At 39.8% G+C, this 25,323-nt stretch overlaps 1 protein-coding gene across 1 annotated transcript; it reads right to left on the reverse strand.

Annotated features, from left to right (window-relative positions):
* bysl (bystin-like) lies at window positions 1-24,677 on the reverse strand. Its single transcript, XM_061932202.2, has 7 exons — window positions 24,301-24,677; window positions 17,382-17,535; window positions 17,176-17,314; window positions 15,640-15,773; window positions 15,400-15,560; window positions 9,710-9,812; window positions 1-534 (listed from the first exon to the last, which is right to left on the reverse strand). The coding sequence occupies exons 1-7, from the start codon at window positions 24,560-24,562 to the stop codon at window positions 180-182; spliced, it is 1,308 nt and encodes a 435-aa protein (XP_061788186.1). The 5' UTR covers window positions 24,563-24,677; the 3' UTR covers window positions 1-179.
* Between the last annotated feature and the right edge of the window lie 646 nt (window positions 24,678-25,323).

Consider the following 25,323-nt stretch of genomic DNA (forward strand, 5'->3'; position numbering starts at 1 on the left):
TTTTACAGATTCAATTATCTTTTAATTCAAAATACTGCATCAAAATGTATTAATAACCACATACACGCACAAGTTAGTCCAAGTCGTTATGAACCCCTGCTGAGATAACTGTGTGTTTACACAGTTAAGAGTTAGCACAGTCCTCGAGTTAAAGAATGACGCCTGAAACAAAATAATTCTTAGTCCATATCGACGCAAACAGGAAGCCCGATTTCAACATCCCGCGACTCTGAATTCTGCAGTTCTCTGCGGATCTCGGCGCAGAGCTCAGGGTGTGTTTGTATCTTAAGCAGCTCCAGCAGGGCCGCCTTCTGTTCCGAGGCCAGGTCGGCCTTGTAGCGCTGCGCCAGCGTGAGGAGACTCTGATGCCAGAGCACAGGAAGCGTGCGCTTTTCGCTGCGGAAGGACAGGAAGTGAGCCACCAAGGCATCTAGGACACGGAAAGGCAGGGCGTATTTCTTGTCGAGCAACAGACGCAGGAAAATGCTGTTGGCGCCGTTGTAGTCCATCTCTGCCAACTTGAGCAGGGCAGCGCTGAAAGGAAGGAGACGGAAAAAAAAGGTATGTTGTGCAATTGTCTACCAAAGACACTCAAAGACAAATTGTATTATCTTAAGTCGGTGTATTGCATTTTTTCTTTGATATTATTATAATATAAAATCAATTTATTTTTTCTCTAACGCAAGGTTGTCAAACGTACGGCCTGGGGGCCGGATCAGGCCCACGGGATGAGTTTGCTAAGTATAAAAATGTACCTGAAATTTCTGAATGAAAGAAACTGCTGTTCTAAATGTGTCCACTGGATGTCGCAATAGAAATTCTTTGTATCTTTGTAGATGATGCTACATATATTCAAAATAAACCACATGATGTTAGTGCATCAGTCGAGGAAAATGAGCAAACTACATAAATAACATACTGTAATTTGATTTTGATATTTTTTTATCTTGATAGATTGAAAATTATCACCAATGAGTTAGTTGACTGATGAACATTACCACATAATTTATTCAGAAAATATAAATAACGACAAATAAAGATAGAATACTATTAACCACAACATGTAAGTGTAAAAAACAACAACAACAACATTATGATTTGTGCAATTTCAGAATGTGCTTGTTCTATTTTTAAACAAAGAAAACAATCTGAAGTTGTCTTTATTTCTAAGTTATTGTGCCGTGATTTTACCAGTTTGACCAACTTGGGAGTAGATTTTTCTCCATGTGGCCCCCGATCTAAAATGAGTTTGACACCCTTGGTCTAATGTCAAAGGGTCAAGTCTCGAGTGTTTTAATAAAGTGGTACATGAAGAGCGTCAACACGCTTTCTCACCAAGGATGCCAAAAGCCTCCGAGGCCAATAAGGATAATTCGGGACTTGAAAGCAAAATAACATCCGACATGATGCTTGTTATTAGGGCTGCGAATCTTTGGGTGTCCCACGGTTCGATTCAATATCGATTCTTGGGGTCACGATTCGATTATAAATCGATTTTTTTCGATTCAACGCGATTCTCGATTCAAAAACGATATTTTTCCGATTCAGAACAATTCTCTGTTCATTCAATACATAGGATTTCAGCAGGATCTACCCCAGTCTGCTGACAGGCAAGCAGAGTAGTAGATTTTTGTAAAAAGCTTTTATAATTGTAAAGGACAATGTTTTATCAACTGATTGCAATAATGTAAATTTGTTTTAACTATTAAATGAACCAAAAATATGACTTATTTTATCTTTGTGAAAATATTGGACACAGTGTGTTGTCAAGCTTATGAGATGCGATGCAAGTGTAAGCCACTGTGACACTATTGTTCTTTTTTTTTTTTTTTTTGATAAATGTCTAATGATAATGTCAATGAGGGATTTTTAATCACTGCTATGTTGAAATTGTAACTAATATTGATACTGTTGTTGATAATATTCATTTTTGTTTCACTACTTTTGGTTTGTTCTGTGTCGTGTTTGTGTCTCCTCTCAATTGCTCTGTTTATTGCAGTTCTGAGTGTTGCTGGGTCGGGTTTGGTTTTGGAATTGGATTGCATTGTTATGGTATTGCTGTGTATTGTTTTGTTGGATTGATTAATTAAAAAAAAAAAAAAAACATAAAAAAAATCGATTTTTGAAAAATGAGAATCGATACTGAATCGTACAACGTGAGAATGACGATTTGAATTCAAATCGATTTTTTCCCACACCCCTACTTGTTATATTATATTTTCATTATAATATAATATAATAACAATATAATATAGTGTGAATGTTGTCTGTCTATTTGTGTTGGCCCTGTGATGAGGTGGCGACTTGTCCAGGGTGTACCCCGACTTCCGCCCGAATGCAGCTGAGATAGGCTCTCGCACCCCCCGCGACCCCAAAAAAGGGACAAGCGGTAGAAAATGGATGGATGGATGGATATAGTAATTTAATATATCACTACATATTATATACTGTATATATAATATGTAAATATTACATATATGTTATATTGTTACAATGGTGAATTTTTAGTCTACTTTATACCTTTTGTTTTCGCCCTCTTTTTGTGCCCTTGTGGGCCTTATCCTTTCCATCCTTATCCTTTCCATCCTTTGTAACTGAGCTCCTGTGTGGAACAATTTCCCTTGTGGATCAATAAAGTTTGTCTGCTTTGTGCTGGGCGATAAGGCAGAAAACTGTTTCATATCAATTGATATCGATATTTATTTATATTCGCTTATGACCTATCGAAAATAAGGACCTATCACCTCAGCTATCAAGGCAGAAAGGAAAGGAAATGTCAACACAACTATAAAGTTAAAGTTAAAGTACCAATGATTGTCACACCCACACTAGGTGTGGCAAAATTATTCTCTGCATTTGACCCATCACCCTTGATCACCCCCTGGGAGGTGAGGGGAGCAGTGAGCAGCAGCAGTGGCCGCGCCCGGGAATCATTTATGGTGATTTAACCCCCAATTCCAACCCTTGATGCTGAGTGCCAAGCAGGGAGGTAATGGGTACCATTTTTATAGTCTTTGGTGTGACTCGGCCGGGGTTTGAACTCACGACCTACCGATCTCAGGGCGGTGGAAAACAATCAATGTAAATAAAATTCTAAAACCACACTGAACACTTAACAATAACCTCTTAAAATGAAGGTTCAAAATAAGGTATACATAATAAATGCTTGATTAAAAGGGGCTTTTTGCAACATTTACACAGGTGCCTTTAGGGCGTTAACTTTTCAATGTATTCCAAGCATAATATCCCGCCTTCTTACAATTTCTAGAACGTAATAACGTACACTACGTGTTAGAGATGCGCGGATAGGCAATTATTTCATCCGCAACCGCATCAGAAAGTCGTCAACCATCCGCCATCCACCCGATGTAACATTTGATCAGAACCGCACCCACCCGCACCCGCCCGTTGTTATATATCTAATATAGACGATGCAAGGCATTAGTGAGGTTATAAAGCTTTTGCCTGTTAAAGAAAGGAGACTGATCCAATGCAGCACAGACATTCGCGTGCCACGCTGTCACGACCCAGACGCACACCAGTACGCAATCATATGGGAGCCGCGCTGAGCGCACCTCCAAGCGCGTCTCGCTGTCGGCGACGGCCGGGTAAGTGCCCCACGCTCCAGCGCCATCCATTTTCAGGGCTAGTTGATTCGGCAAGTGGGTTGTTACACACTCCTTAGCGGGTTCCGACTTCCATGGCCACCGTCCTGCTGTCTATATCAACCAGGGTGAGCCCCACCCCTTTCGTGAGCGCACTGCGCGCGGAGTGACCCCTGTTACGCGCCCCCGGCAACAGGGGTGGTGGGCAGGTAAGCTGCGTGGGCGGAGCGCGCGGAGTGACCCATGTTACGAGCCCCCGGCCACGGGGGTGGCGGGCAGGTAAGCTGCTTACCTGCTGCGCGTGACGCCGGCCGCGGCGAAGGCGGACGAGGCGGGGTGTCTGTGCGGTGGGCGCGGTGGTGACCCTGGACGTGCGTCGGGCCCTTCTCGCGGATCGCCTCAGCTACGGCTCCCGGTGGGGCCCTCTCGGGGGAAGGGGCCTCGGTCCCGGACCCCGGCGAGGCGTCCCTTCTCCGCTCCGTAAAAGTGTCCATCTCTCTTTTTTTTTTCTTCTGTTGTGGCATATGCTGCAGGTGCCTGCTCGTTTTTCGTATGTGGGTAACAACATTTAACTATGTATATATATTTCCGAATTGGTTTAACTGCCACCCGCCTGAATCTATTTAAAATCTTTTTTTTTTTAAATTTCAACCGCCCGACCCGACCCGACCATAAAATCTAATTTTTTTAAATTTCATCCGCCCGATCCGCGGATAATCCGCGGACTCCGCGGTTGTGCCCGCAAACCGCGCATCTCTACTACGTATGTATGTAACACGTGCATGCGCATTAGCTTTGGGTGTTGATAGTTAATAATAGCGATTTGGATAGTCAGTGTTAGCTATGATTGAATGTTTGAAATATATATAAAACAACAACATGACTGCAAATTGTTTGTTGCTTATCTTAGACTACAGCGCGTACGTATGGACGAGACCGGGTGAGTGACAACCGTAAACACCAATCATTTTATTCAGGCTGGTAAAATTATTGTTGCAGTAAGTTAGTAATTGTGAAAAATATAGACAATTGTAAAACATGTGTTCTATTCAACCACTAATGGTAACATAAGCTAGCCAGTACTGTTTTTTGTTATATTTTTTGCTTTGAAAAATTTAACTGCAAGCAAGCCCCTTTGAATGTAACCAAATAGTGTGAAGTGTGACAATGTAAACAGAGAAACCTGAGAACAACAGTGCATCTAGAACTTTTTCACTGAGCTTCACTTTCGCCACATTTTGTTATGTTACAATCCTATTCCAAAATGGAATAAATTAATTTTTGTCTTCAAAATTCTACACACAATACCCTATAATGACAATGTGAAAACATTTGGAAAAAAAAAACAATAACGTACCAATAGAGTGGAAAAACAAGTTACCTCTATATTGAAGCTATTATCATGTATATTTGATTTATGACAAAAGACTTTCAAAGTTTGCGGATAAATAGATATGATCAAAATAGTATCAATCTCACAGAGATTTTAAGAGATAATGAGGAAGCCAGTCACTTTATCCCGTGATGTCGCGCTAGGAACCACAGAGCCCTTCCCCATCAACAACAATGTTAATCAAGCAGACTTTGTGAGAACCAACAATGATTACTTTTAGAAAAATTACGGTCCAGGACCTTATATTTTTGAGGCCGAACACAAAGTGGATGAACAATTAGTTTTATAAGCCGAGTGATGGATGCAGTTTCATTGTGACACTATAGAATCTGCAGCATTGCTAGTTGCTAAACATACAAACTAACCATAACCAAAATAAATCAAACACTTACAGTAATATTTCCACTCTCGCTGGGATGCCGACCGACGGGACGCTCACATAATTCCATTTAGATGAAGAATCAATCACAATCCTCACAATGGCTTAAAAAAAGTTCCTGCATGAAGCATTTTTTCGGGTCTATTTCGCCATCTTGGAGGATGTCAGAGGCGACCAGACTGTCAGACCATGGCTACATTTGTCTACTACCAGGTGAGAGATTCATGAATTATAATCTAGAATTTACTTTTAGCATCTTAAGATAGCATTAGCTCATCGCTATCAATGCGCTGCTAAAATAGTCAGTTTGCATTGGCGCTTATAATAACAATATCAATCATATTTGGTTATTTTCAGGTCATGACATGTAAATGGGATATTGTTAGCGCTTTCTTGATTTTTGAGAGAGAGTATAATGAGTGTAACAGAGGACCCTCGATCTGATGACTAATTGTTGGCTATTTATTTACAATTTTGAATGAATAAAAAAAAGCCAAGCATGTGTTATTGTCTTACATAAGGATTGTGAATGATAAACAGCACATCTCTTTCTAATTTTTGCGAATTTCCATTATGACTGATCTGATAACACGGTCAGAGTGCAGAAATGTTACTACCGTGATGTCAATCTCCGAAAATAGCCGAAGGTATTCGGAGCGGAATATTCAAAATGGCGTACTGAATTTGAGGCATTTTGTGATGTTTTAAGGGGAACTGCACTTTTTTTTGGAATTTTTCCTATCGTTCACAATCATTATAAAAGACATGACGATGAATGGATTTATTTTACAATGCATTACAGCAGAGCTAATGGGAGGTCCTCTATTCTGCCCATAAAACCCAATAAATAACTATCCAAAAACAGCCAACAATACTCCATTTCATAATTTTAATATAAACCAAGTAATAGTGATATTTTTATTATAAGCGCTAATGTAGACAAACTATTTATAGTGGCGACGTGATCACTACCGTGTGTACCAATAATTTAGTACCGTTACCGGTACCAAAATCTATATCGATACGTTGATACTTTTCCAAATAAAGAGAACTACGAAAAATATCAATATTGGCTTTATTTTAACAGAATGGATGGATCTTACACTACACACTAAACACTCACAATCAAAGAACAATTTTACAAGGTTAAAATATAAATTAAAAGGCATTGAAATTGCATCGACCCTGAAGGAAACGTCTTCCCTGTGCTCCTCGACTACAGTCTGCACCGCACCGAATAGCAGGACAGGTGTAACAACTACGTTATTACTTGTCACTTTTTATAACTCCTTGTGCAGATCAGAATGCTTATTATTTAAATGTTTACCTAAGTTTGAAGCTTAGGTGGTAATAGTAATCGCCACATTTGGTGAGGCGTGTTTTAAAGCAGCTGTTGTAAGAGTAGCGTGTGTGTGTGTGTGCTCCTTTAAGAATGGCAGTATGTGGGGTGAGTGACGTGAGTGAGTGAGCAAGTTAGGAGAGGTAGCGCTAGCATGTGCAGGAGTGTCAATAGCATGGTGGATGTCCGGTTGTGCCCTGTGGAAATGATAAATCAAGTGACCAAGTTGTAACTAATCGACGGCCTTGTCATTCCGACCAAAGAGCGGAGCATTACAGAACAATTTTAAAGTGAAAAGTCTTCCCTGCTCTCCTCGACCACGGTCTGGTAGCCGACAAGCACGACAGGTGTAAAACGGTACTTGCAACGCGGTGCTTCCCTGTTTAGGCAAGGCAAGGCAACTTTATTTGTATAGCGCTTTTCATACACAAGGTAGACTCAAAGTGCTTCACAGACAACAAAGTGAAATGAAAGAAAATAAAAGCAAAATTAAAATGCAGACAATAAAAATAAAAACAGTGCGGACGTTAAAAGTTAAAAGATTAAAAGATTAAAAGATTTAGCTGAAAGCTAAGGTGAACATAAAAGTTTTCAGTCTTGTTTTAAAAGTAGTCAGAGTTGGGCAAAGTCTGACATCTTCAGGAAGTTTATTCCAGCTATTTGTTGCATAGTGACTGAATGATGCTCTCCCTTGATTTGAGTTTACTCTGGGAACCGCTAACAGATTGGTCTCAGAAGATCTTAGTGATCTAGAGGGCTTATATAGTGGGAGCATATCAGTGATATACTGTACTTCGGCCTTAGACCATGTAGTGATTTATATGTGAGCAGGAGGATTTTGAAATCAATTCTCTGATGTACAGGGAGCCAATGTAAGGATTTAAGAATTGGTGTAATGTGCTCACATTTTTTGGTCTTTGTTAGAACTCTAGCAGCAGCGTTCTGAACAAGCTGTAGCTGCCTGACAGTTTTTTTGGGAAGACCTGCAAGGAGACCATTACAATAGTCTAGCCTACTGGTAATAAAGGCATGTACACGTTTTTCTAAGTCTTGAGCCCTCTAAGTCTTGTTACATTTTTGAGGTGATAGTAGGCCGATTTTGTTACTGATTTGATGTGACTGTCGAAATTGAAATCAGAATCTAAAATAACCCCAAGATTTCTGGCTTTATTTGAGGTTTTCAGGGACAGTGATTGAAGGTGTTGGATGACTTTAAACCTTTCTTTTGTAGCACCAAAAACAATTATCTCAGTTTTATCTTCATTTAGTTGTAGGACATTTTGGCACATCCAGTGTTTAACTTGATCAATGCACTGGCACAGAAGATCTATAGGGCGATAGTCATTTGGTGGTAGCGCTACATAGATTTGAATGTCATCGGCATAGCAATGATGGTCAATGTTATTATTTTGCATGATTTGTCCTAGTGGGAGCATATAGATGTTAAATAAAGTCGGCCCCAAGATTGAACCTTGGGGGACTCCACACGTTACTTTGGTTGGTTCTGATACAAAGTCACCAATGGAAACAAAATAGTTCCTATCTTGTAGATATGACTTGAACCAGCTTAAAACTGTGCCTGAGATCCCCACCCAGTTTTCCAACCTGTCCAAAAGTATTGAGTGGTCGACAGTGTCAAATGCAGCACTGAGGTCCAATTGCATTAATGCTGAAGTTTTGCCAGTCTGTGTTTGGACGGATGTCATTTATAACTTTAAGAAGGGCCGTCTCTGTGTTATGAAGAGGTCGAAATCCTGACTGGAAGTTGTTGTGGCAGCCAGTAGAAGCCAAGAAGTGATTTAGTTGTTGGAGGACAATTTTCTCAATTATTTTACTTATGAATGGTAGATTTGAAATTGGTCTGTAGTTGTTGATAAGAGTCACCTTTATTGTTAGTTTTGAAGCCCAAATACCTCCATATTGCGCTTCACTCTTTATTAACCAGTAGAATTGTAGTTGTTTGCCATTTTTCCTCTCCAAGATGTTATTAATTGTAAGCACTTTGTGTGTGCGTTTTGACACACACAACATCATGCGCCTCGGCTCTGTAGTCACCGCCGCAAAGCGGCACTCAGATGAAAGAGCGGTACCGGTACTTTTCAAAGGTGGTATAGTACCGATTTCAATTGATTAGTACCGCAATACTTTATTAGTACCGGTATACTGTACAACCCTAGTACCCATGTTTACATCATTGAGTGTTCTGCTGTTTTTGATTCTCTGCTCCTTGAAAGTTTATTGTAGATCATAAATCATGCCTATCGCCGGTACAGAAAAACGGCTTAAGACGTATTCCGACAAGTTGGTACACTTTGACATCCAATTTAGACCCAGGAACGACACAAAAAGACGCTTGGTCACCCCTCCAACCACCACCTCATTAATGGAGGTGTTTGGATGTTTTTAAAGGACTTTATAGACACAATATAGAGCGGCTCCCATAAACTCTATTTTAAGCAGTCTTTTGATCGCATTAAAAAAAACATCCGTCATTATGTCTTTCATAATGATTGTGAACAATAAGCAAAGTTTCAAAAAAAGTGCAGTTTCCATTTAAACTGTTTTCACATACTTTGCGGAATGTAAATACAATTGGATATGGTTTAATGGATACAAAGAAACACAAATAAGCATATAAAGTCAACTTGTTTTCCACTATACTCGTACTTTAAGGCCTTTTAATCGAATTGTTGGATTTAAGACTTGTTAAGAGCTTGCGGATACCCCACAAACATAAGTTCTAATTAGATAGTTGACGCTCAGAGAAAAATTCGATTGACCAAAATGTGCGGGGAAGTTGCGGGCGGCGCATGATTTGTGGCGGCTAATTAAATTTGCGTGAACTGGCACAATCGCGACATCGCAAATTCCTGGAGGGACTGGTTTGTAGTCGAGCTGGCACAATAGAAGGTTAGTTACAGTGACAAAATGCTACATTTATAAACAAGACAATGACGTGTGCGTGCGTCTTTCTCAGGAGGGAGAATCATTACCTGGAGTGGAGCACAGGGATGGAACACTTTGTGAGGATGCTTCCGATGATGATGGCCTCTCTGAGGGTGCACGTCCCAGATTCACACAGCGGTATCAGTAAACCTGTTGGACAAGGAGGAAAAAAAGACATTAAGTTGTGATGTAATATGTTATAATTTGATTACCGTATTTTTCGGACTATAAGTCGCAGTTTTTTTCATAGTTTGGCCGGGGGTGCGATTTATACTCAGGGGCGACTTATGTGTGAAATTATTAACACATTACCGTAAAATATCAAATAATATTATTTAGCTCATTCACGTAAGAGACTAGACGTATAAGATTTCATCGGATTTAGCGATTAGGAGTGAAAGATTGTTTGGTAAACGTATAGCATGTTCTATATGTTATAGTTATTTGAATGACTCTTACCATAATATGTTACGTTAACATACCAGGTACTTTCTCAGTTGGTTATTTATGCGTCATATAACGTACACTTATTCAGCTTGTTGTTTACTATTCTTTATTCATTTTAAATTGCCTTTCAAATGTCTATTCTTGGTGTTGGGTTTTATCAAATAAATTTCCCCCAAAAAATGCGACTTATACTCCAGTGCGACTTATATGTTTTTTTCCTTCTTTATTATGCATTTTCGGCCGGTGCGACTTTTACTCCGGAGTGACTTATACTCCGAAAAATACGGTACTTTGGGGACACATTTGGATAGTATACATGATTAACATGTTCTATGAATAAATCTTACTTGCATTTGGTTGTAGAGAAGATCTTATGACATAACTTTTATGTAACAGTCATAATTCCTCACGGCTGGGAATACCTATCATCGCATTTGCAAAGTTTATAAACGGCAAGGCAAACAAACACACACACAAGTAATACTTGCTCTTCAGGTGGTGAACATGTTACACAACTCTTGAATGTTAAATTGTCATTTTTAAAGCTGAACTCTTGTTTAATCTTTATTGAATAGTATACCACAAATGGCAAACTATACTGACTTGATGATGGGATGTAAATTACATGTAGCAGCGGTTTTCCGAGTGTAAGGCGCCAAAAAGACTAAGGAGGGAGCGCCGCAGCTTGACAAAAAAGAAAAATATGCTCAAATAAACCTGCTAAGACAAATTCAGTTATATTCATACAGAGAGAAGAGGAGTTGTTTAAGATGACAAGATGGTGCCAGCATGGGCCGGCTGCAGTCTGTCTGCTCTGCTCAGATTAATGCTAACTATAGTTTTAATTGGTGCTTTATGCCAAGATATCTCTGGTTTAAGACCATGTCCACACGAACATGGAGAGTTTCAATAACGCATATTTGGGGTTAAAACGATCTCCATCCACACAAGTGTACCGTATTTTCCGGACTATAAGGTGCACTTAAAATCCTTTTTTTTCTTCAAAACTCAACAGTGTGCCTTATAACCCGGTGCGCCTAATGTATAGAATAATTTTGGTTTTGCTTACCGACCTCAAAGCTATTTTATTTGGTACATGGTGAATGATAAGTGTGACTAGTAGATGGCAGTCAAACATAAGAGGTACGTGTAGACTGCAATATGATGGCAGTCACACATAAGAGATACGTGTAGACTGCAATATGACTCAGGTAAACTACACCAACGTTTTATATGTTCCATTGAAAATATAAAACATTACACACAGCACTCAAAAATCTATCAAAATGTTTTAGTACAACTTTGGTAAGCTATGAAACCGCACCGCTTGATGGATTGTACTGTGCTTCAACATACGAGCGTTATTATGGTGTGTGTATAAGGTAAGACATTATCTGGTGTTTTGTTTTGCAATATTATGCAAAAGTAACTTTTTTTACCTTCTGGTACCTGCTGATCTGTATTTGGTATGTGCATAAGTCCTGAAAAACTGCACGAATCCGCCTTTGTAGTCCGTGCCGACACCAGTCGATAAGCTTTTTCTTTTTCTCTATCTTCTTGTTATGCGAACTTCATCCACCGCTGTTGCCATTTCTAATATAAAGTACCGGTAGTGTAAAGTTCTTACTTGTATCTGTCAATAAACTCGCCATGAAAGCGCTGAAACATACCGGTGTAGTGAGTTTACATTATTTACCCAAGGAACTTTAGTTATTAGAGAGTTCCGGTCGGACGTTTTTTCACGGGACACATTTCCGGTGTTGTTGTTTCCGGATGAGGAGATCTCCGTTATTGATTTAAGTAAAGTCTGAATATCATTAAAACAGTTAACTCCATCTTTTGACACTTCTTCCACTCCCGTCCTTGCACGCTACACCGCTACAACAAAGATGATGGGGAGAAGATGCTGCCAAAGGTGAGCCACGTAAATAAGACCGCCCACAAAACGGCGCATCCTGAAGGACTGTCAGATGATCTGTAAAACATAATCTATGCAACATTTTGACCAAAGAACCACCATTGCATGTTATGTAGACCACAAAGAAGTGTTTTATATTTAGAAAAAAACTAATAATATGACTCCTTTAATGCGCCCTATAATCCGGTGCGCCTTTTATATGAAAAAAGATCAAATATATTCATCTGTAGTGCTCCTTATAATCCGGTGCGTCCTATGGTCTGGATAATATGATAGTTTCAAAACTGTCTGTCTACACACAAACGCATACACCTTTTAATTACTTGGTCGCTTTTAACGCGCGTGCACGGTCGCGCCCGGGCTCCATCTACAAGAATGGAAGCAACACACGTAAGTTAACTTCATGATCTGTCGTTAAATAAGGACTAAAAACATGAGATAATGTTGCATCTTTTTTATGACGCAGAGCAAAAAGTATTTCTTGTCAAAGTTGTCCCATCAGGTGGAGATTCGACAGCGATCGTAACCAAAACAGCTGACTGTCATTAGCGCTGGCAGGAGTGTTCCAAAGCACATTTTGATGTCTCTTTTTTATTAATGTTGAGTGAAAAGAGCAGCAGGTTTACTTTCAAACATACAGGTACAGTAAGTCTTCTTATAGTGTGTTTAAAGGCAACAAGGCAGTGTAGTTGACCTTTGAAAATGACAGTGCACAACCGTGACGTCATCACAAGTCTCCGTTTGTGCCGTGGACATGCTACGCTAAGCGGAGAGTTTTGGAACTCTACACTTTGGCCAGCGTTTGCAAAAGTTTGCGTTTTTAAAGACAAAAGTATGCGTTTGCATTTGGACAAGAGGCCTAAACGCAGAGATTAGTATAGGTTTATTAAGTATCTGTGTTTGTGTGGACATGGCCTAATTGTATATGACCGTCAGACACTATTTGATCTGAGCAAAACACAACAGTGTTTTTAAATATCAATAATGGGGACCAAACATCAAAATACCCGCCACACTTGGCGTCAGTCCCGGCGCTTACCTGCCGTCATACAAAGAAAGCGGCCTAGGAAGCGCGGTGAACGTGAAGGATTTCTTGTGAAAGTCAAGGCTTACTGCAGATCTACTTCTAGAGTTGGATTACAGTGGATTCAGCCCGTTGTACCAGCACAACTGTACCCCGGCCTTGGTCACTTGCCACTGGAGACGCCACAGTGTGGATTTTGGATGCCTGCGGACTCTGTGCCGCAGCTCCCCGCGGGATCACGAAGATCTGACGCCCCGTCTTGGCCTACTGAATGCTAGATTGCTAGCGAACAAGACGTTTCTCCTTAATTAATTTTTTACCACACGTAAACTAGATTATATGTTGCTCGAAGCCAGTGAGTTTACTGCCTTTTCAGAACCTTTACCTCCTGAGTGCGCATTTTTGAGAACGCCACGTACCACTGGTAGAGGTGGAGGGCGAGCAACAGTGCACAAATCCAGCTTCATCTGCCGGGAGGTACCAACAGATTCTTTTTCCAGCTTCGAGCTTCAGACCTTTATTATAAAACTCGATAATCCGATCTTGTGAGCACTGGTTTACCGCCCACCAAAATATGATAAAGGCTTCATGCAAGACTTCCCACACTTTGTAACCAGTCTCGCTTTGAGCTACGATCGATTTTTAATAGGTGGGGATTTTAATATCCATGTTTGCTGTGAATCACGACCCTTGGCCAAAGACTTTTTAAGCATAGTTGACTCTTTTAATTTGACGCAGTCTGTGTCGGGCTCGACACATGAAAAAGGACAAACACTGGACCTTGTGTTATCTTTTGGCTGCAATGTGTCTGAAGTTGAAATTGTTGAAACACATTCCTTGGATCACTTGTCTATATTGTTTTCTGTAACCTGCTTACAAGCCAGGTACGCACAATTAACGCGCAAATGCATCATTGTTTTCCGAATCTATCACCTTATCCGAGATCCTATCTCATTGTGATTTGCTTAAATCCACCCCAGATGAACTGCTCCCTTATTTTAATAATGCCTGCATGGACGTCCTGGACACATTGGCCCCATTCAAACAGACATGCACCAAACCAATGATGCAGCCGTGGCTGAACAAGACCTCCCACGAGCTCAGCGCTGAGCAATAGTGGGAAAAAAGACAACCTTTGCGCCTCTCTACAAATATTAAGGGACAGTCTAGTAAAATATCAAAGAACTGTCAAAGCAGCAAAAAGCACCTATTTTTCTCATCTTGTGTTAAGTTAAAGTTACACACACTAGGTGTGGTGAGATTTGTCCTCTGCATTTGACCCATCCCCTTGTTCACCCCCTGGGAGGTGAGGGGAGCAGTGGGCACCAGCGGTGCCGCGCCCGGGAATCATTTTTGGTGATTTAACCCCCAATTCCAACCATTGATGCTGAGTGCCAAGCAGGGAGGTAATGAGTCCCATTTTTATAGTCTTTGGTATGACTCGGTCAGGGTTTGAACTCACGACCTACCGATCTCAGGGCGGACACTCTAACCACTAGTCTAACAATAGCCACAAACCACAGGTGCTATTTAACACTTTGAATTTGCTTATTAATCCACTGAACTGTGGTGCCTTCTTCTACTCTCTGTGAACAATTTTTGACATTTTTACAGAGAAAATATTGATGATCAGATTGTCCCTTCCTGCTGCTGTAGTCTCAGTGGAAACATGTCTTACTGCCCTTGTGTGTTTTGAACCAGTGTCCATCCCTGACTAAACTAAATAGTTCAATAGATAAAACCTTCTGCATGTCCACTGGACATTATTCCATGTCGGCTTTTTAAAAATGTTTTTAACTCTATTGGGCCTTATATTGTCCATCTAGTAAATTATTCCTTGAAGTGTGGATGTTTCCAACCTCCTTGGGTTCCAAGGGTTGGAATTGGGGGTTAAATCACCAAAAATGATTCCCGAGCGCGGTACCGCTGCTGCCCACTGCTCCCCTCACCTCCCAGGGGGTGAACAAGGGGATGGGTCAAATGCAGAGGACAAATTTCACCACACCTAGTGTGTGTGTGACAATCATTGGTACTTTAACTTTAAACATGCTGTGGTCCAGCCACTAATCAAAAAGAATAGCATTGACCCCAATATTTTATCAAATTTTAGACCAATCGCAAAGTTGCCAATTCTTATCCAAAGTCCTAGAGAAGGTTGTTTATGATAGACTTGTTTTTTATCTTAACTCAAATGATATTTAAATGTGCTATATAAATAAATAAATTGAAACTGGACAATGGTCAATTACGTAAATTAGACAACGTAATTTGTTAAAAATATCTCTTCTACAGATTTCAATATATTTGGATATTTTTTTAATTTGTGAGCAATCGCTGTCTCGCCTCACCTTTAAACCACGCCCCTGGTTTGAACAAGGCCTTCTTCAGAGCACTGTAGAGGTGAAAGTTGAGCTTCTTGTACTCCGCAATGTCATCCCGAATTCTGGGCAGCAACACCAAGTTGTAAAACCTTTGCGCCATTCGCTCTTTCAGATTGGACGAGAAGATTCTACAAAAAAAGCCAAAAAACTTTGTGATGCATGTCGCATGGTTCTGATAAAACTCCTCACTGGAGGTAGGGCACTGACCTTGTGGCTTGATACATGGCAGCTGCAGTCCAGGTCTCAGGCTCAGTCAAATAGAGGACCTGCTCCCAGTTTGAAAGCGATGGTATGATTTTGAAAGCCTTTGGCAACTTACCGCTGCGATATCTGGACAGGACCTGAAGTCAAATGAACACGACTTTAAGTGTTGCTAACAGGGTTCGTACACCTTTTTCATGGCCAAATTCAAGCACTTTTTAAGGACTTTCAAGATCAATTTTCCAGTTTTTCCAGTACCCTTCAAAAGGCGAAAACCAGTGTGAATCAATCCATTGCCTTGTTGTTTGAGGTCACCAAATGCTGTCTGTAGGAAAAATACGGAAAATATGCTAAAACCTAAGCCTAACATTGAACCAGCAGTTATCATGAACTGAATGGGGCATAAAAAATGAAACAGTGTTTCTGTAGACTATTCCATGTCATTGGTGTTTGCAAATGTCTCAATTTGTGTTGTTTTTCAAATTTCTTGTTCTTTTTCTTACTTACACACTCAATGACATCGAACAGTATGAATTGATTCACACCGTACTTGTGCTTGTAAACTGCATAATGTGATATAAATACACGCACCCTCAAAATGTCAATTTCACTCATTTATTAACATTTATTCCACATTAATATAAGGATAATAAATTAAAGGAAAATATTTTGTTTCACAACACCTCAGTCACCTTTCATTAAGCAGACCTAGCCTTATAAATGTGGATATGATAACAAATTAACAAAAATAAAAAAGTTAACTTTTTTTGCTTTCACTGAGGTAGCCAGACAAGTAGACAACGAAAATAATAGAGCAAGAAATGCATACAACCATGTTGTCTAAAAACTAAAAAATCATTCATATTAAGTCAGCTCTAAGTTGTGAAAAAGGTTACAAATTATACATTACATGACCTTCACAGTAAAAAAAAAGTCCAATAATGTAACCGTTTTAATGCAATTAACCAAAACGACAAAATGTAACTGGTTTGCTTTAACAGAGGTAATAGTCCGACAAGTTACCGTAAGTAGACAACCAAAATAATGGAGCAAAAAATACATCGAACAATGTTGGATTTCCTTTTTGCATACTTTGCAGCAGGCTACACGTGGATTTGGTCCACGTTTATCCAAAGTTTGTATGTCATTTTCCATCCATAATTCATTAAAACGACAACCTCCCGGCATGATGGACCGATGCATCCTCTTGGGGGCGACACAGAGCCGTATATACGACTCTGGCATGACAACAACCTAATGTAAGGGCTCTTGCAAAGCCAAGAGATCAAGCGTGTAGCTTTCATTTTTAAGGAAACTTATTAAATTAGTCTCCATTTAATAATTAGCCTATTGAGTCAGACTGCCGAGAAATATGATGAACATTTCCAAGCATTTACAAGCACTTCACCCAAAATGCAAGCATTTTTAAAACCTTGAAAACACAACATTAAAATCCAAGCATTTTCTAGGTTTTAAGCACCCGTACGAACCCTGGGCTAAATTCTTGCAGCTATATTTGTTGTGTTCTCCAGGGAAACTCACCTTACTGACACCTCTGTAGACTTCTACAATCCTGGGATCAAGCTGTTGGATTGGACAACCGGACATTTCAGACATCACTGTCCCCACTTCAGTCTGCTTCTCTGTAATCTTCTCCATAATAATGTCCGCTAGGGTCCGCCTGCAAAACCCAAATGTGGTCATTTATGTCCAAACTCTATTGAGATTAAAGTCAATATTGTCCTTGCCTCATTGGCGGGTTCTTATTCATGAACATCTGAATAGCTTTCTCATCGTCAGGGTCGACCACAACTTCAGTGTCGCACTCAACCGTGTCACCATCACCAGCGGCTCCCATCGCAAGCCACTCCTCGTCTGAATCTGCATCCTGGGACTTGGAACCTAAACAAACCAAACAAAATAATCCAATAAGTCAAACACATGCCATGCTTCCTCGCCCCACAAAACATGTATTCATGTAATCAAGACTAGTCCAAAGAAGAGTCAATAATAAATGATAACGAGCGTGTCTCGCCGGCCAAGGCAGGGGTGCAAACTTACCTGGCGTGCAAAGCTACCGGGGACAGGGAGAACAAAAAAATTATACATTAAATCTCATGTTAGCGTTAAGCAAGATCAAATTTTTTAGGCAAACCCAGTGTGTAACGATTACCGGTATAATGATAAAGCGCCGTAAAATTCCATACAGTTAGTATTTCTATTTCCAATCTTAATTATCCTAAAACTGTGATTGATTACCACACATTGAATAACTTTGCGAATCTGCACATATCCCAGAGAAGCATCTAGCATGCTTATTGCTTATTGCTTAAAGGCCTACTGAAATGAATTTTTTTAATTTAAACGGGGATAGCAGATCCATTCTATGTGTCATACTTGATCATTTCGCGATATTGCCATATTTTTTCTGAAAGGATTTAGTATAGAACAACGACGATAAAGTTCGCAACTTTTGGTCGCTGATAAAAAAAAAAGCCTTGCCTGTACCGGAAGTAGCGTGACGTCACAAGTTGAAAGTCTCCTCACATTTCCCCATTGTTTACACCAGCATCGAGAGCGATTCGGACCGAGAAAGCGACGATTACCCCATTAATTTGAGCCAGGATGAAAGATTCGTGGATGAGGAACATGAGAGTGAAGTATTAGAGTGCAGTGCAGGACGCATCTTTTTTCGCTCTGACCGTAACTTAGGTACAAGGGCTCACTGGATTCCACACTCTCTCCTTTTTCTATTGTGGATCACGGATTTGTATTTTAAACCACCTCGGATACTATATCCTCTTGAAAATGAGAGTCGAGAACGCGAAATGGACATTCACAGTGACTTTTATCTCCACGATAATACATCGGTGAAGCACTTTAGCTACGGAGCTAACGTGATAGCATCGGGCTTAACTGCAGATAGAAACAAAATAAATAAACCCCTGACTGGAAGGATAGACAGAAAATCAACAATACTATTAAACCATGGACCTATAACTACACGGTTAATGCTTTCCAGCGTGGCGAAGCTTAACAATGCTGTTGCTAACGACGCCATTGAATCTAACTTAGCTACGGACCTCGACAGAGCTATGATAAAAACTTTAGCTCTCCACCTACGCCAACCCTCATCTGCTCATCAACACCGAAGCTCACCTGCGTTCCAGCGATCGACGGAGCGACGAAGGACTTCACCCGATCATCGATGCGGTCGGCGGCTAGCGTCGGATAGCGCGTCTGCTATCCAAGTCAAAGTCCTCCTGGTTGTGTTGCTGTAGCCAGACGCTAATACACCGATCGCATCTACAGCTTTCTTCTTTGCAGTCTCCATTGTTCATTAAACAAATTGCAAAATATTCACCAACACAGATGTCCAGAATACTGTGGAATTTTGCGATGAAAACTGAGCTTTTTGTATTTGATACAATGGCGTCCCAATACTTCCGTTTCAACCATCAACGTCACGCGCATACGTCATCATACCTAGACGTTTTCAACCGGAAGTTTCGCAGGAAATTTAAAATTGCACTTTATAAGTTAACCCGACTGTATTGGCATGTGTTGCAATGTTAAGATTTCATCATTGATGTATAAACTATCAGACTGCGTGGTCGGTAGTAGTGGGTTCCAGTAGGCCTTTAAATGCTAGCATGAATAGAGGGCTTCGATTTTTTTGGCTATAATTATCCCACAATGCATTGCCAGAAGCCAAAAGGCTAGTGTCATCATTCACAATAGCGCTACACATAATATTACCAAACTATTCTAACGGAAATAACACTGTGATACGATGGAGAAATACTGTGAGTCATTAGATAAGAAGTCCCTTTGTCCTTATAAGGATAAAACAGACGTAACTGGATGCAAGGATCCGTACGAGATCGATAAATCTCAGTGGAGTAGAGACCACAACATTTTTCCCCATGTCTCATATCCCGACTTTGTGCACTACTTAGTTTTTCATCCCAGCCCATTTTACACCTTGAAGAATTTCCAAAACTATAGGAGTATAGAAAGCTATGGGCGCTTTGTTTATGGATGGGTTCATGACAATTGTGTTTTTCTGTGGAAAACCCAGTGGACATCGCGTCGTCAAGGCGACAGTCATGCACTTTCAGAAATGATCCGACCCAAGTTTGACACCCTGCATAATTACAGATAACCAATCTAATGCCATACAACAAAAATGCTGTTCTCATGTTCCTTCAGTTTTGTTTTATATGGAGGCTACAGTCCTGATGAGAAATATGGGTACTGTTTTTATCAATGCAACTACTATCAAAGTTATTTGACCAAGCCCATCAAGTTACTGAAAAGTGGGGCAGTCATTTATTTTAGGTTTATATTTACTTACATTTTATATATATATATATATATATATGTATGTGTGGGGAAAAAATCACAAGACTATTTCATCTCTACAGGCCTGTTTCATGAGGGGGGGTACCCTCAATCATCAGGAGATTTTAATGGGAGCATTCACATACCATGGTTTATATAGTGCACAGAGTGGGTGGGTACAGGCTGGCGTAGGGGCGTGGTGATTGGCTCATGTGTTACCTAGGAGGTGTTTCCGTCTGTGGCGGCATGCTTTGGCGCCACAGACGGAAACACCTCCTAGGTAACACATGAGCCAATCACCACGCCCCTACGCCAGCCTGTACCCACCCACTCTGTGCCCTATACAAACCATGGTATGTGAATGCTCCCATTAAAATCTCCTGATGATTGAGGGTACCCCCCCTCATGAAACAGGCCTGTAGAGATGAAATAGTCTTGTGATTTTTTTTTTCCCACACATACATATATTGCGCTCTACTACGGTATCGAGCACTATTTTTTGGATAACCTTATTAAGACATATATATATATATATATATATATATATATATATATATATATATATATATATATATATATATATATATATATATATATATATATATATATATATATATATATATATATATACCGTACACACACACACACACACACACACAGGTAAAAGCCAGTAAATTAGAATATTTTGAAAAACTTGATTTATTTCAGTAATTGCATTCAAAAGGTGTAACTTGTACATTATATTTATTCATTGCACACAGACTGATGCATTCAAATGTTTATTTCATTTAATTTTGATGATTTGAAGTGGCAACAAATGAAAATCCAAAATTCCGTGTGTCACAAAATTAGAATATTGTGTAAGGCTAATACAAAAAAGGGATTTTTAGAAATGTTGGCCAACTGAAAAGTATGAAAATGAAAAATATGAGCATGTGCAATACTCAATACTTGGTTGGAGCTCCTTTTGCCTCAATTACTGCGTTAATGCGGCGTGGCATGGAGTCGATGAGTTTCTGGCACTGCTCAGGTGTTATGAGAGCCCAGGTTGCTCTGATAGTGGCCTTCAACTCTTCTGCGTTTTTGGAACACTCAGGAAACAGAGTGGACCGACACCAGCTGGACTGCTGCTGAGTGGTCCAAAGTCATGTTTTCTGACGAAAGCAAATTTTGCATTTCCTTTGGAAATCGAGGTCCCAGAGTCTGGAGGAAGACAGGAGAGGCACAGGATCCACGTTGCCTGAAGTCTAGTGTAAAGTTTCCACCATCAGTGATGGTTTGGGGTGCCATGTCATCTGCTGGTGTCGGTCCACTCTGTTTCCTGAGATCCAGGGTCAACGCAGCCGTCTACCAGCAAGTTTTAGAGCACTTCATGCTTCCTGCTGCTGACCTGCTCTATGGAGATGGAGATTTCAAGTTCCAACAGGACTTGGCGCCTGCACACAGCGCAAAATCTACCCGTGCCTGGTTTACGGACCATGGTATTTCTGTTCTAAATTGGCCCGCCAACTCCCCTGACCTTAGCCCCATAGAAAATCTGTGGGGTATTGTGAAAAGGAAGATGCAGAATGCCAGACCCAAAAACGCAGAAGAGTTGAAGGCCACTATCAGAGCAACCTGGGCTCTCATAACACCTGAGCAGTGCCAGAAACTCATCGACTCCATGCCACGCCGCATTAACGCAGTAATTGAGGCAAAAGGAGCTCCAACCAAGTATTGAGTATTGTACATGCTCATATTTTTCATTTTCATACTTTTCAGTTGGCCAACATTTCTAAAAATCCCTTTTTTGTATTAGCCTTAAGTAATATTCTAATTTTGTGACACACGGAATTTTGGATTTTCATTTGTTGCCACTTCAAATCATCAAAATTAAATGAAATAAACATTTGAATGCATCAGTCTGTGTGCAATGAATAAATATAATGTACAAGTTACACCTTTTGAATGCAATTACTGAAATAAATCAAGTTTTTCAAAATATTCTAATTTACTGGCTTTTACCTGTATATATTTCTATATGGCCAACTGCAATGCATTGTGGGAAATGTAGAAACATCTGAATCCCTCTATACAAGACATATTATCCATCCATTCATTGTCTACCGCTTGTCCGTTACGAGGTTGCAGGGGTCGCTGGAGAGCTGCACATAAGCGGAAGGTGAGGTACACCCTGGACAAGTCGCCACCTCATCGCAGGGCCAACACAGATAACATTTTAAAAATAAATCTTGGTTAAAAAATTTGAGGACGTATGTAATTTGTAAGTAGTTTTGGGGCACTTTCAAAAATACAGTAATAATAATGATAAAAGTGTTAAAAAAAAAGTGCAATGTAAAATTGTCATATCGTTACCATCTAGATTCTAAAGCAGGGGTGTCAAACTAATTTTAAATCGGGGGCCACATGGAGAAAAATCTACTCCCAAGTGGGCCAGACTGGTAAAATCATGGCACGATAACTTAAAAAGAAAGACAGCTTCAGATTGTTTTCTTTGTTTAAAAATAGTACAAGCACATTCTGAAAATGTACAAATCATAATGTTGTAATTTTTTAATAATTTGTCTTTATTTATATTTTCTGAATAAATTATGTGATAATGTTTTATCAGACATTTGTGTTAATTTTCAATCATGATTAAAAAAATGATATGAAAATCAAATGACAGAATGTTAATTATGTAGTTTGATCATTTTCCTCAACTGATGTACTAACATGTGGTTTATTTTGTACATATGTAGCGTCATCTACAAAGAAACAAAGATTTGCTATTGCACATCCGGTGGACACATTTACAACAGCTGTTTCTTTCATTCAAAAATTTCAGGTACATTTTAATACTTAGCTAACTCATACAGCGGGCCGGATAAAACCTATTCGCGGGCCTAGAATGTAACGATATGAACATTTGTAGAGTCTAGAAAGTGAACCCCACCTCTGACCCAAAATGAGCTGGGATTGGCTCCAGCTCACCCACTACCCTTATGAGGATAAGTGGGCATGCCATTTATCCATCTATTTTCTACCGCGTCTCCCTTTAATTTACACTAAGGCTATGTCTATACTAAGCCGGATGACCCCTTAAACTAATAATTATTTAGCCTAAGCCCCGTTTCAGCCACATTAAATCAGCGTTTAAGGTCCCCCTCCTCGGACAAATTTGTACACGGGTAAGTGCGCCGTGTATTTCTTGAATCTCCGGTTCTTAGCTTTGTATGGACTCAATGATCGTTTACAAACTGAGTTCGGAGAGGAAGTGACGCCAGAAAGACCGCGCCCACACAGGAAGTGACGTCAGAAAGAACGCGCCACAGCCAGCTTCATAATAATGCGGTTTTGTAACTCGGAGCTAACAACTGGAAATATGAAGGCGAGTCATCCAGACAGGCCCGTGTTTCTCCTTCTTCTACATGTACAGACGCTTGTGGAAATCACACATGAATACCTTAAGAGAAAGCGATTAGAGCTATTTGGGATACAACACTTCTCAGATGGCAAGAGAACTTTCCAATGTCCAGGTCAGCTGTGATTCTACATTGCGAAAAACTTCGTCCATTTGTCAAAAGAGAGACAACGAGAATGCGGGCTACCGTGGATGTGATAAAAAAGGTAGCATGTGCTTTGTATTACCTGGTCGTCGAGGGAAAACTATAGAAAAAGGCGAATGCTTTTGGACTGGCAAAGCAGAATGTATCAGTTATTGTCCGCCATGTATGTCGCGGACTCAACGTCTAGGTCCAGAGTATATAAAGTCACCAAAAACGAATGGACAATGAAGATGAAGACAAAAGAGTGAGGAGTGTCCTGACCACATATCTAGATCCCTAGTTTGATTGATGTAAAATGTTCTTTATCACATCGTGTACTTTTGTGTCCAATAAAGATGTGATTAGTGTATGATGGGTCAGGTGTGAATCACTATAATAGGGCCCCACAGCACACTGGATTCCAGTTAATTGAAATACAACACTGGATATTGTTTAGATAAGTTAAATTTAAGAACTTGCACACAAAGCAACACTGCAGGTGACTATGACGTGCGCACTTTCCGCGCATGAGTATTAGGTCGCGTTGCGCCGTCTGACGGAGGGGGCCTTAAACGACCATTGTTGTGTGTGGACACGGACAAGGTTAGGTGGGATTTACCCTGGATAACCTTAACCGGTTTAGTGTAAACGGAAAATGGGAATAGTATCAGTATTTATTGAATAGCACAATATTTTTAATGGTACTAAAAGAACAGAGTAAAAACCGATACACCAAAACCAATGAATAATGTTTTTTTCTTCTTGCATACAGTTAAAAGTACTGTTTTTCTCTTACCGAGTACCGTGACGGGTGCTTTCTTCTTCTCAGGTGCGAGGCCATATTCGGTCTGAAGTTCCTCCTGTTGAATCCTGGCTTGTTGCAAGATCTTCCGCGACAGGCGTTCGTCCACGTACTTGTCTTCGTCCTCTCGCCGACCGTCCCTGCTCTTCACCCGGCCTTTGGCTCGTATGGTGTCCGCCTGTAGCATCTGGTCCACCAGCGTCTCCGTCTCTCCTCTCTTTTCGCCTCCTCCTTTGGATTTTTTGAATTTCGGCATGGCTATTTTTTGATTAATCGGTACAAATAAACGTAATATTCGTCTAAATACTGTAAACAGACATGAGCGTCACACGTGCAAGGGTCCTGCAGGGCGGAAATAACGTCACGCTGCGTCACATCCTAACATTTCTCGTTGCTTAAAATTACATTATTTAAATATTATGTACCGGTATATCATTTGATCATCTATTGATGTTTATTATGTTTTGATAATATTTTATGATTGTTTTGTGATTGTATTTGATTTTTTTAGACCTACTTTATTTCCATCGGAAACAAATGTATGGAAGTAGAATTTGAGATTTGAAAATAAATATATAAATTCTCTCTCTCTCTCTCTCTCTCTCTCTCTCTCTCTCTCTCTCTCTCTCTCTCTCTCTCTCTCTCTCTCTCTCTCTCTCTCTCTCTCTCTCTCTCTCTCTCTCTCTCTCTCTCTCTCTCTCTCTCTCTATATATATATATATTAATAAATATACAAATACAAATGTAGTATACAAATAAATAAATAATTTGTATAAATAAATGCGTATTTGTAAATATATTTTTGAGATTTGAAAATATATACAAATACACATTTATTTATACAAATTATTGATTTATTCGTATGTCACATTGTTATATTTATACATTTGATTTGTTTATATTTTCAAATCTCAAAAATATATTTACAAATACGCGTTTATTTATACAAATTATTTATTTGTATATCAAATTTGTATTTGTATATTTATTAATATATGCATATGTATTAATATCATA

Source organism: Nerophis lumbriciformis, linkage group LG38, assembly GCF_033978685.3.
Source record: "Nerophis lumbriciformis linkage group LG38, RoL_Nlum_v2.1, whole genome shotgun sequence".
Lineage (NCBI taxonomy): Eukaryota > Metazoa > Chordata > Actinopteri > Syngnathiformes > Syngnathidae > Nerophis > Nerophis lumbriciformis.

What these genes read in the sequence shown, in the direction of transcription:
- bysl (XM_061932202.2), bottom strand. Translation starts at nt 24,562, where the DNA reads ATGCCGAAATTCAAAAAATCCAAAGGAGGAGGCGAAAAGAGAGGAGAG. An exon ending in AGCACCCGTCACGGTACTCG is followed by an intron (nt 17,536 to 24,300) that starts GTAAGAGAAAAA and finishes TGGTTTGTTTAG; the next exon opens with GTTCCAAGTCCCAGGATGCA. An exon ending in AATAAGAACCCGCCAATGAG is followed by an intron (nt 17,315 to 17,381) that starts GCAAGGACAATA and finishes TGGGTTTTGCAG; the next exon opens with GCGGACCCTAGCGGACATTA.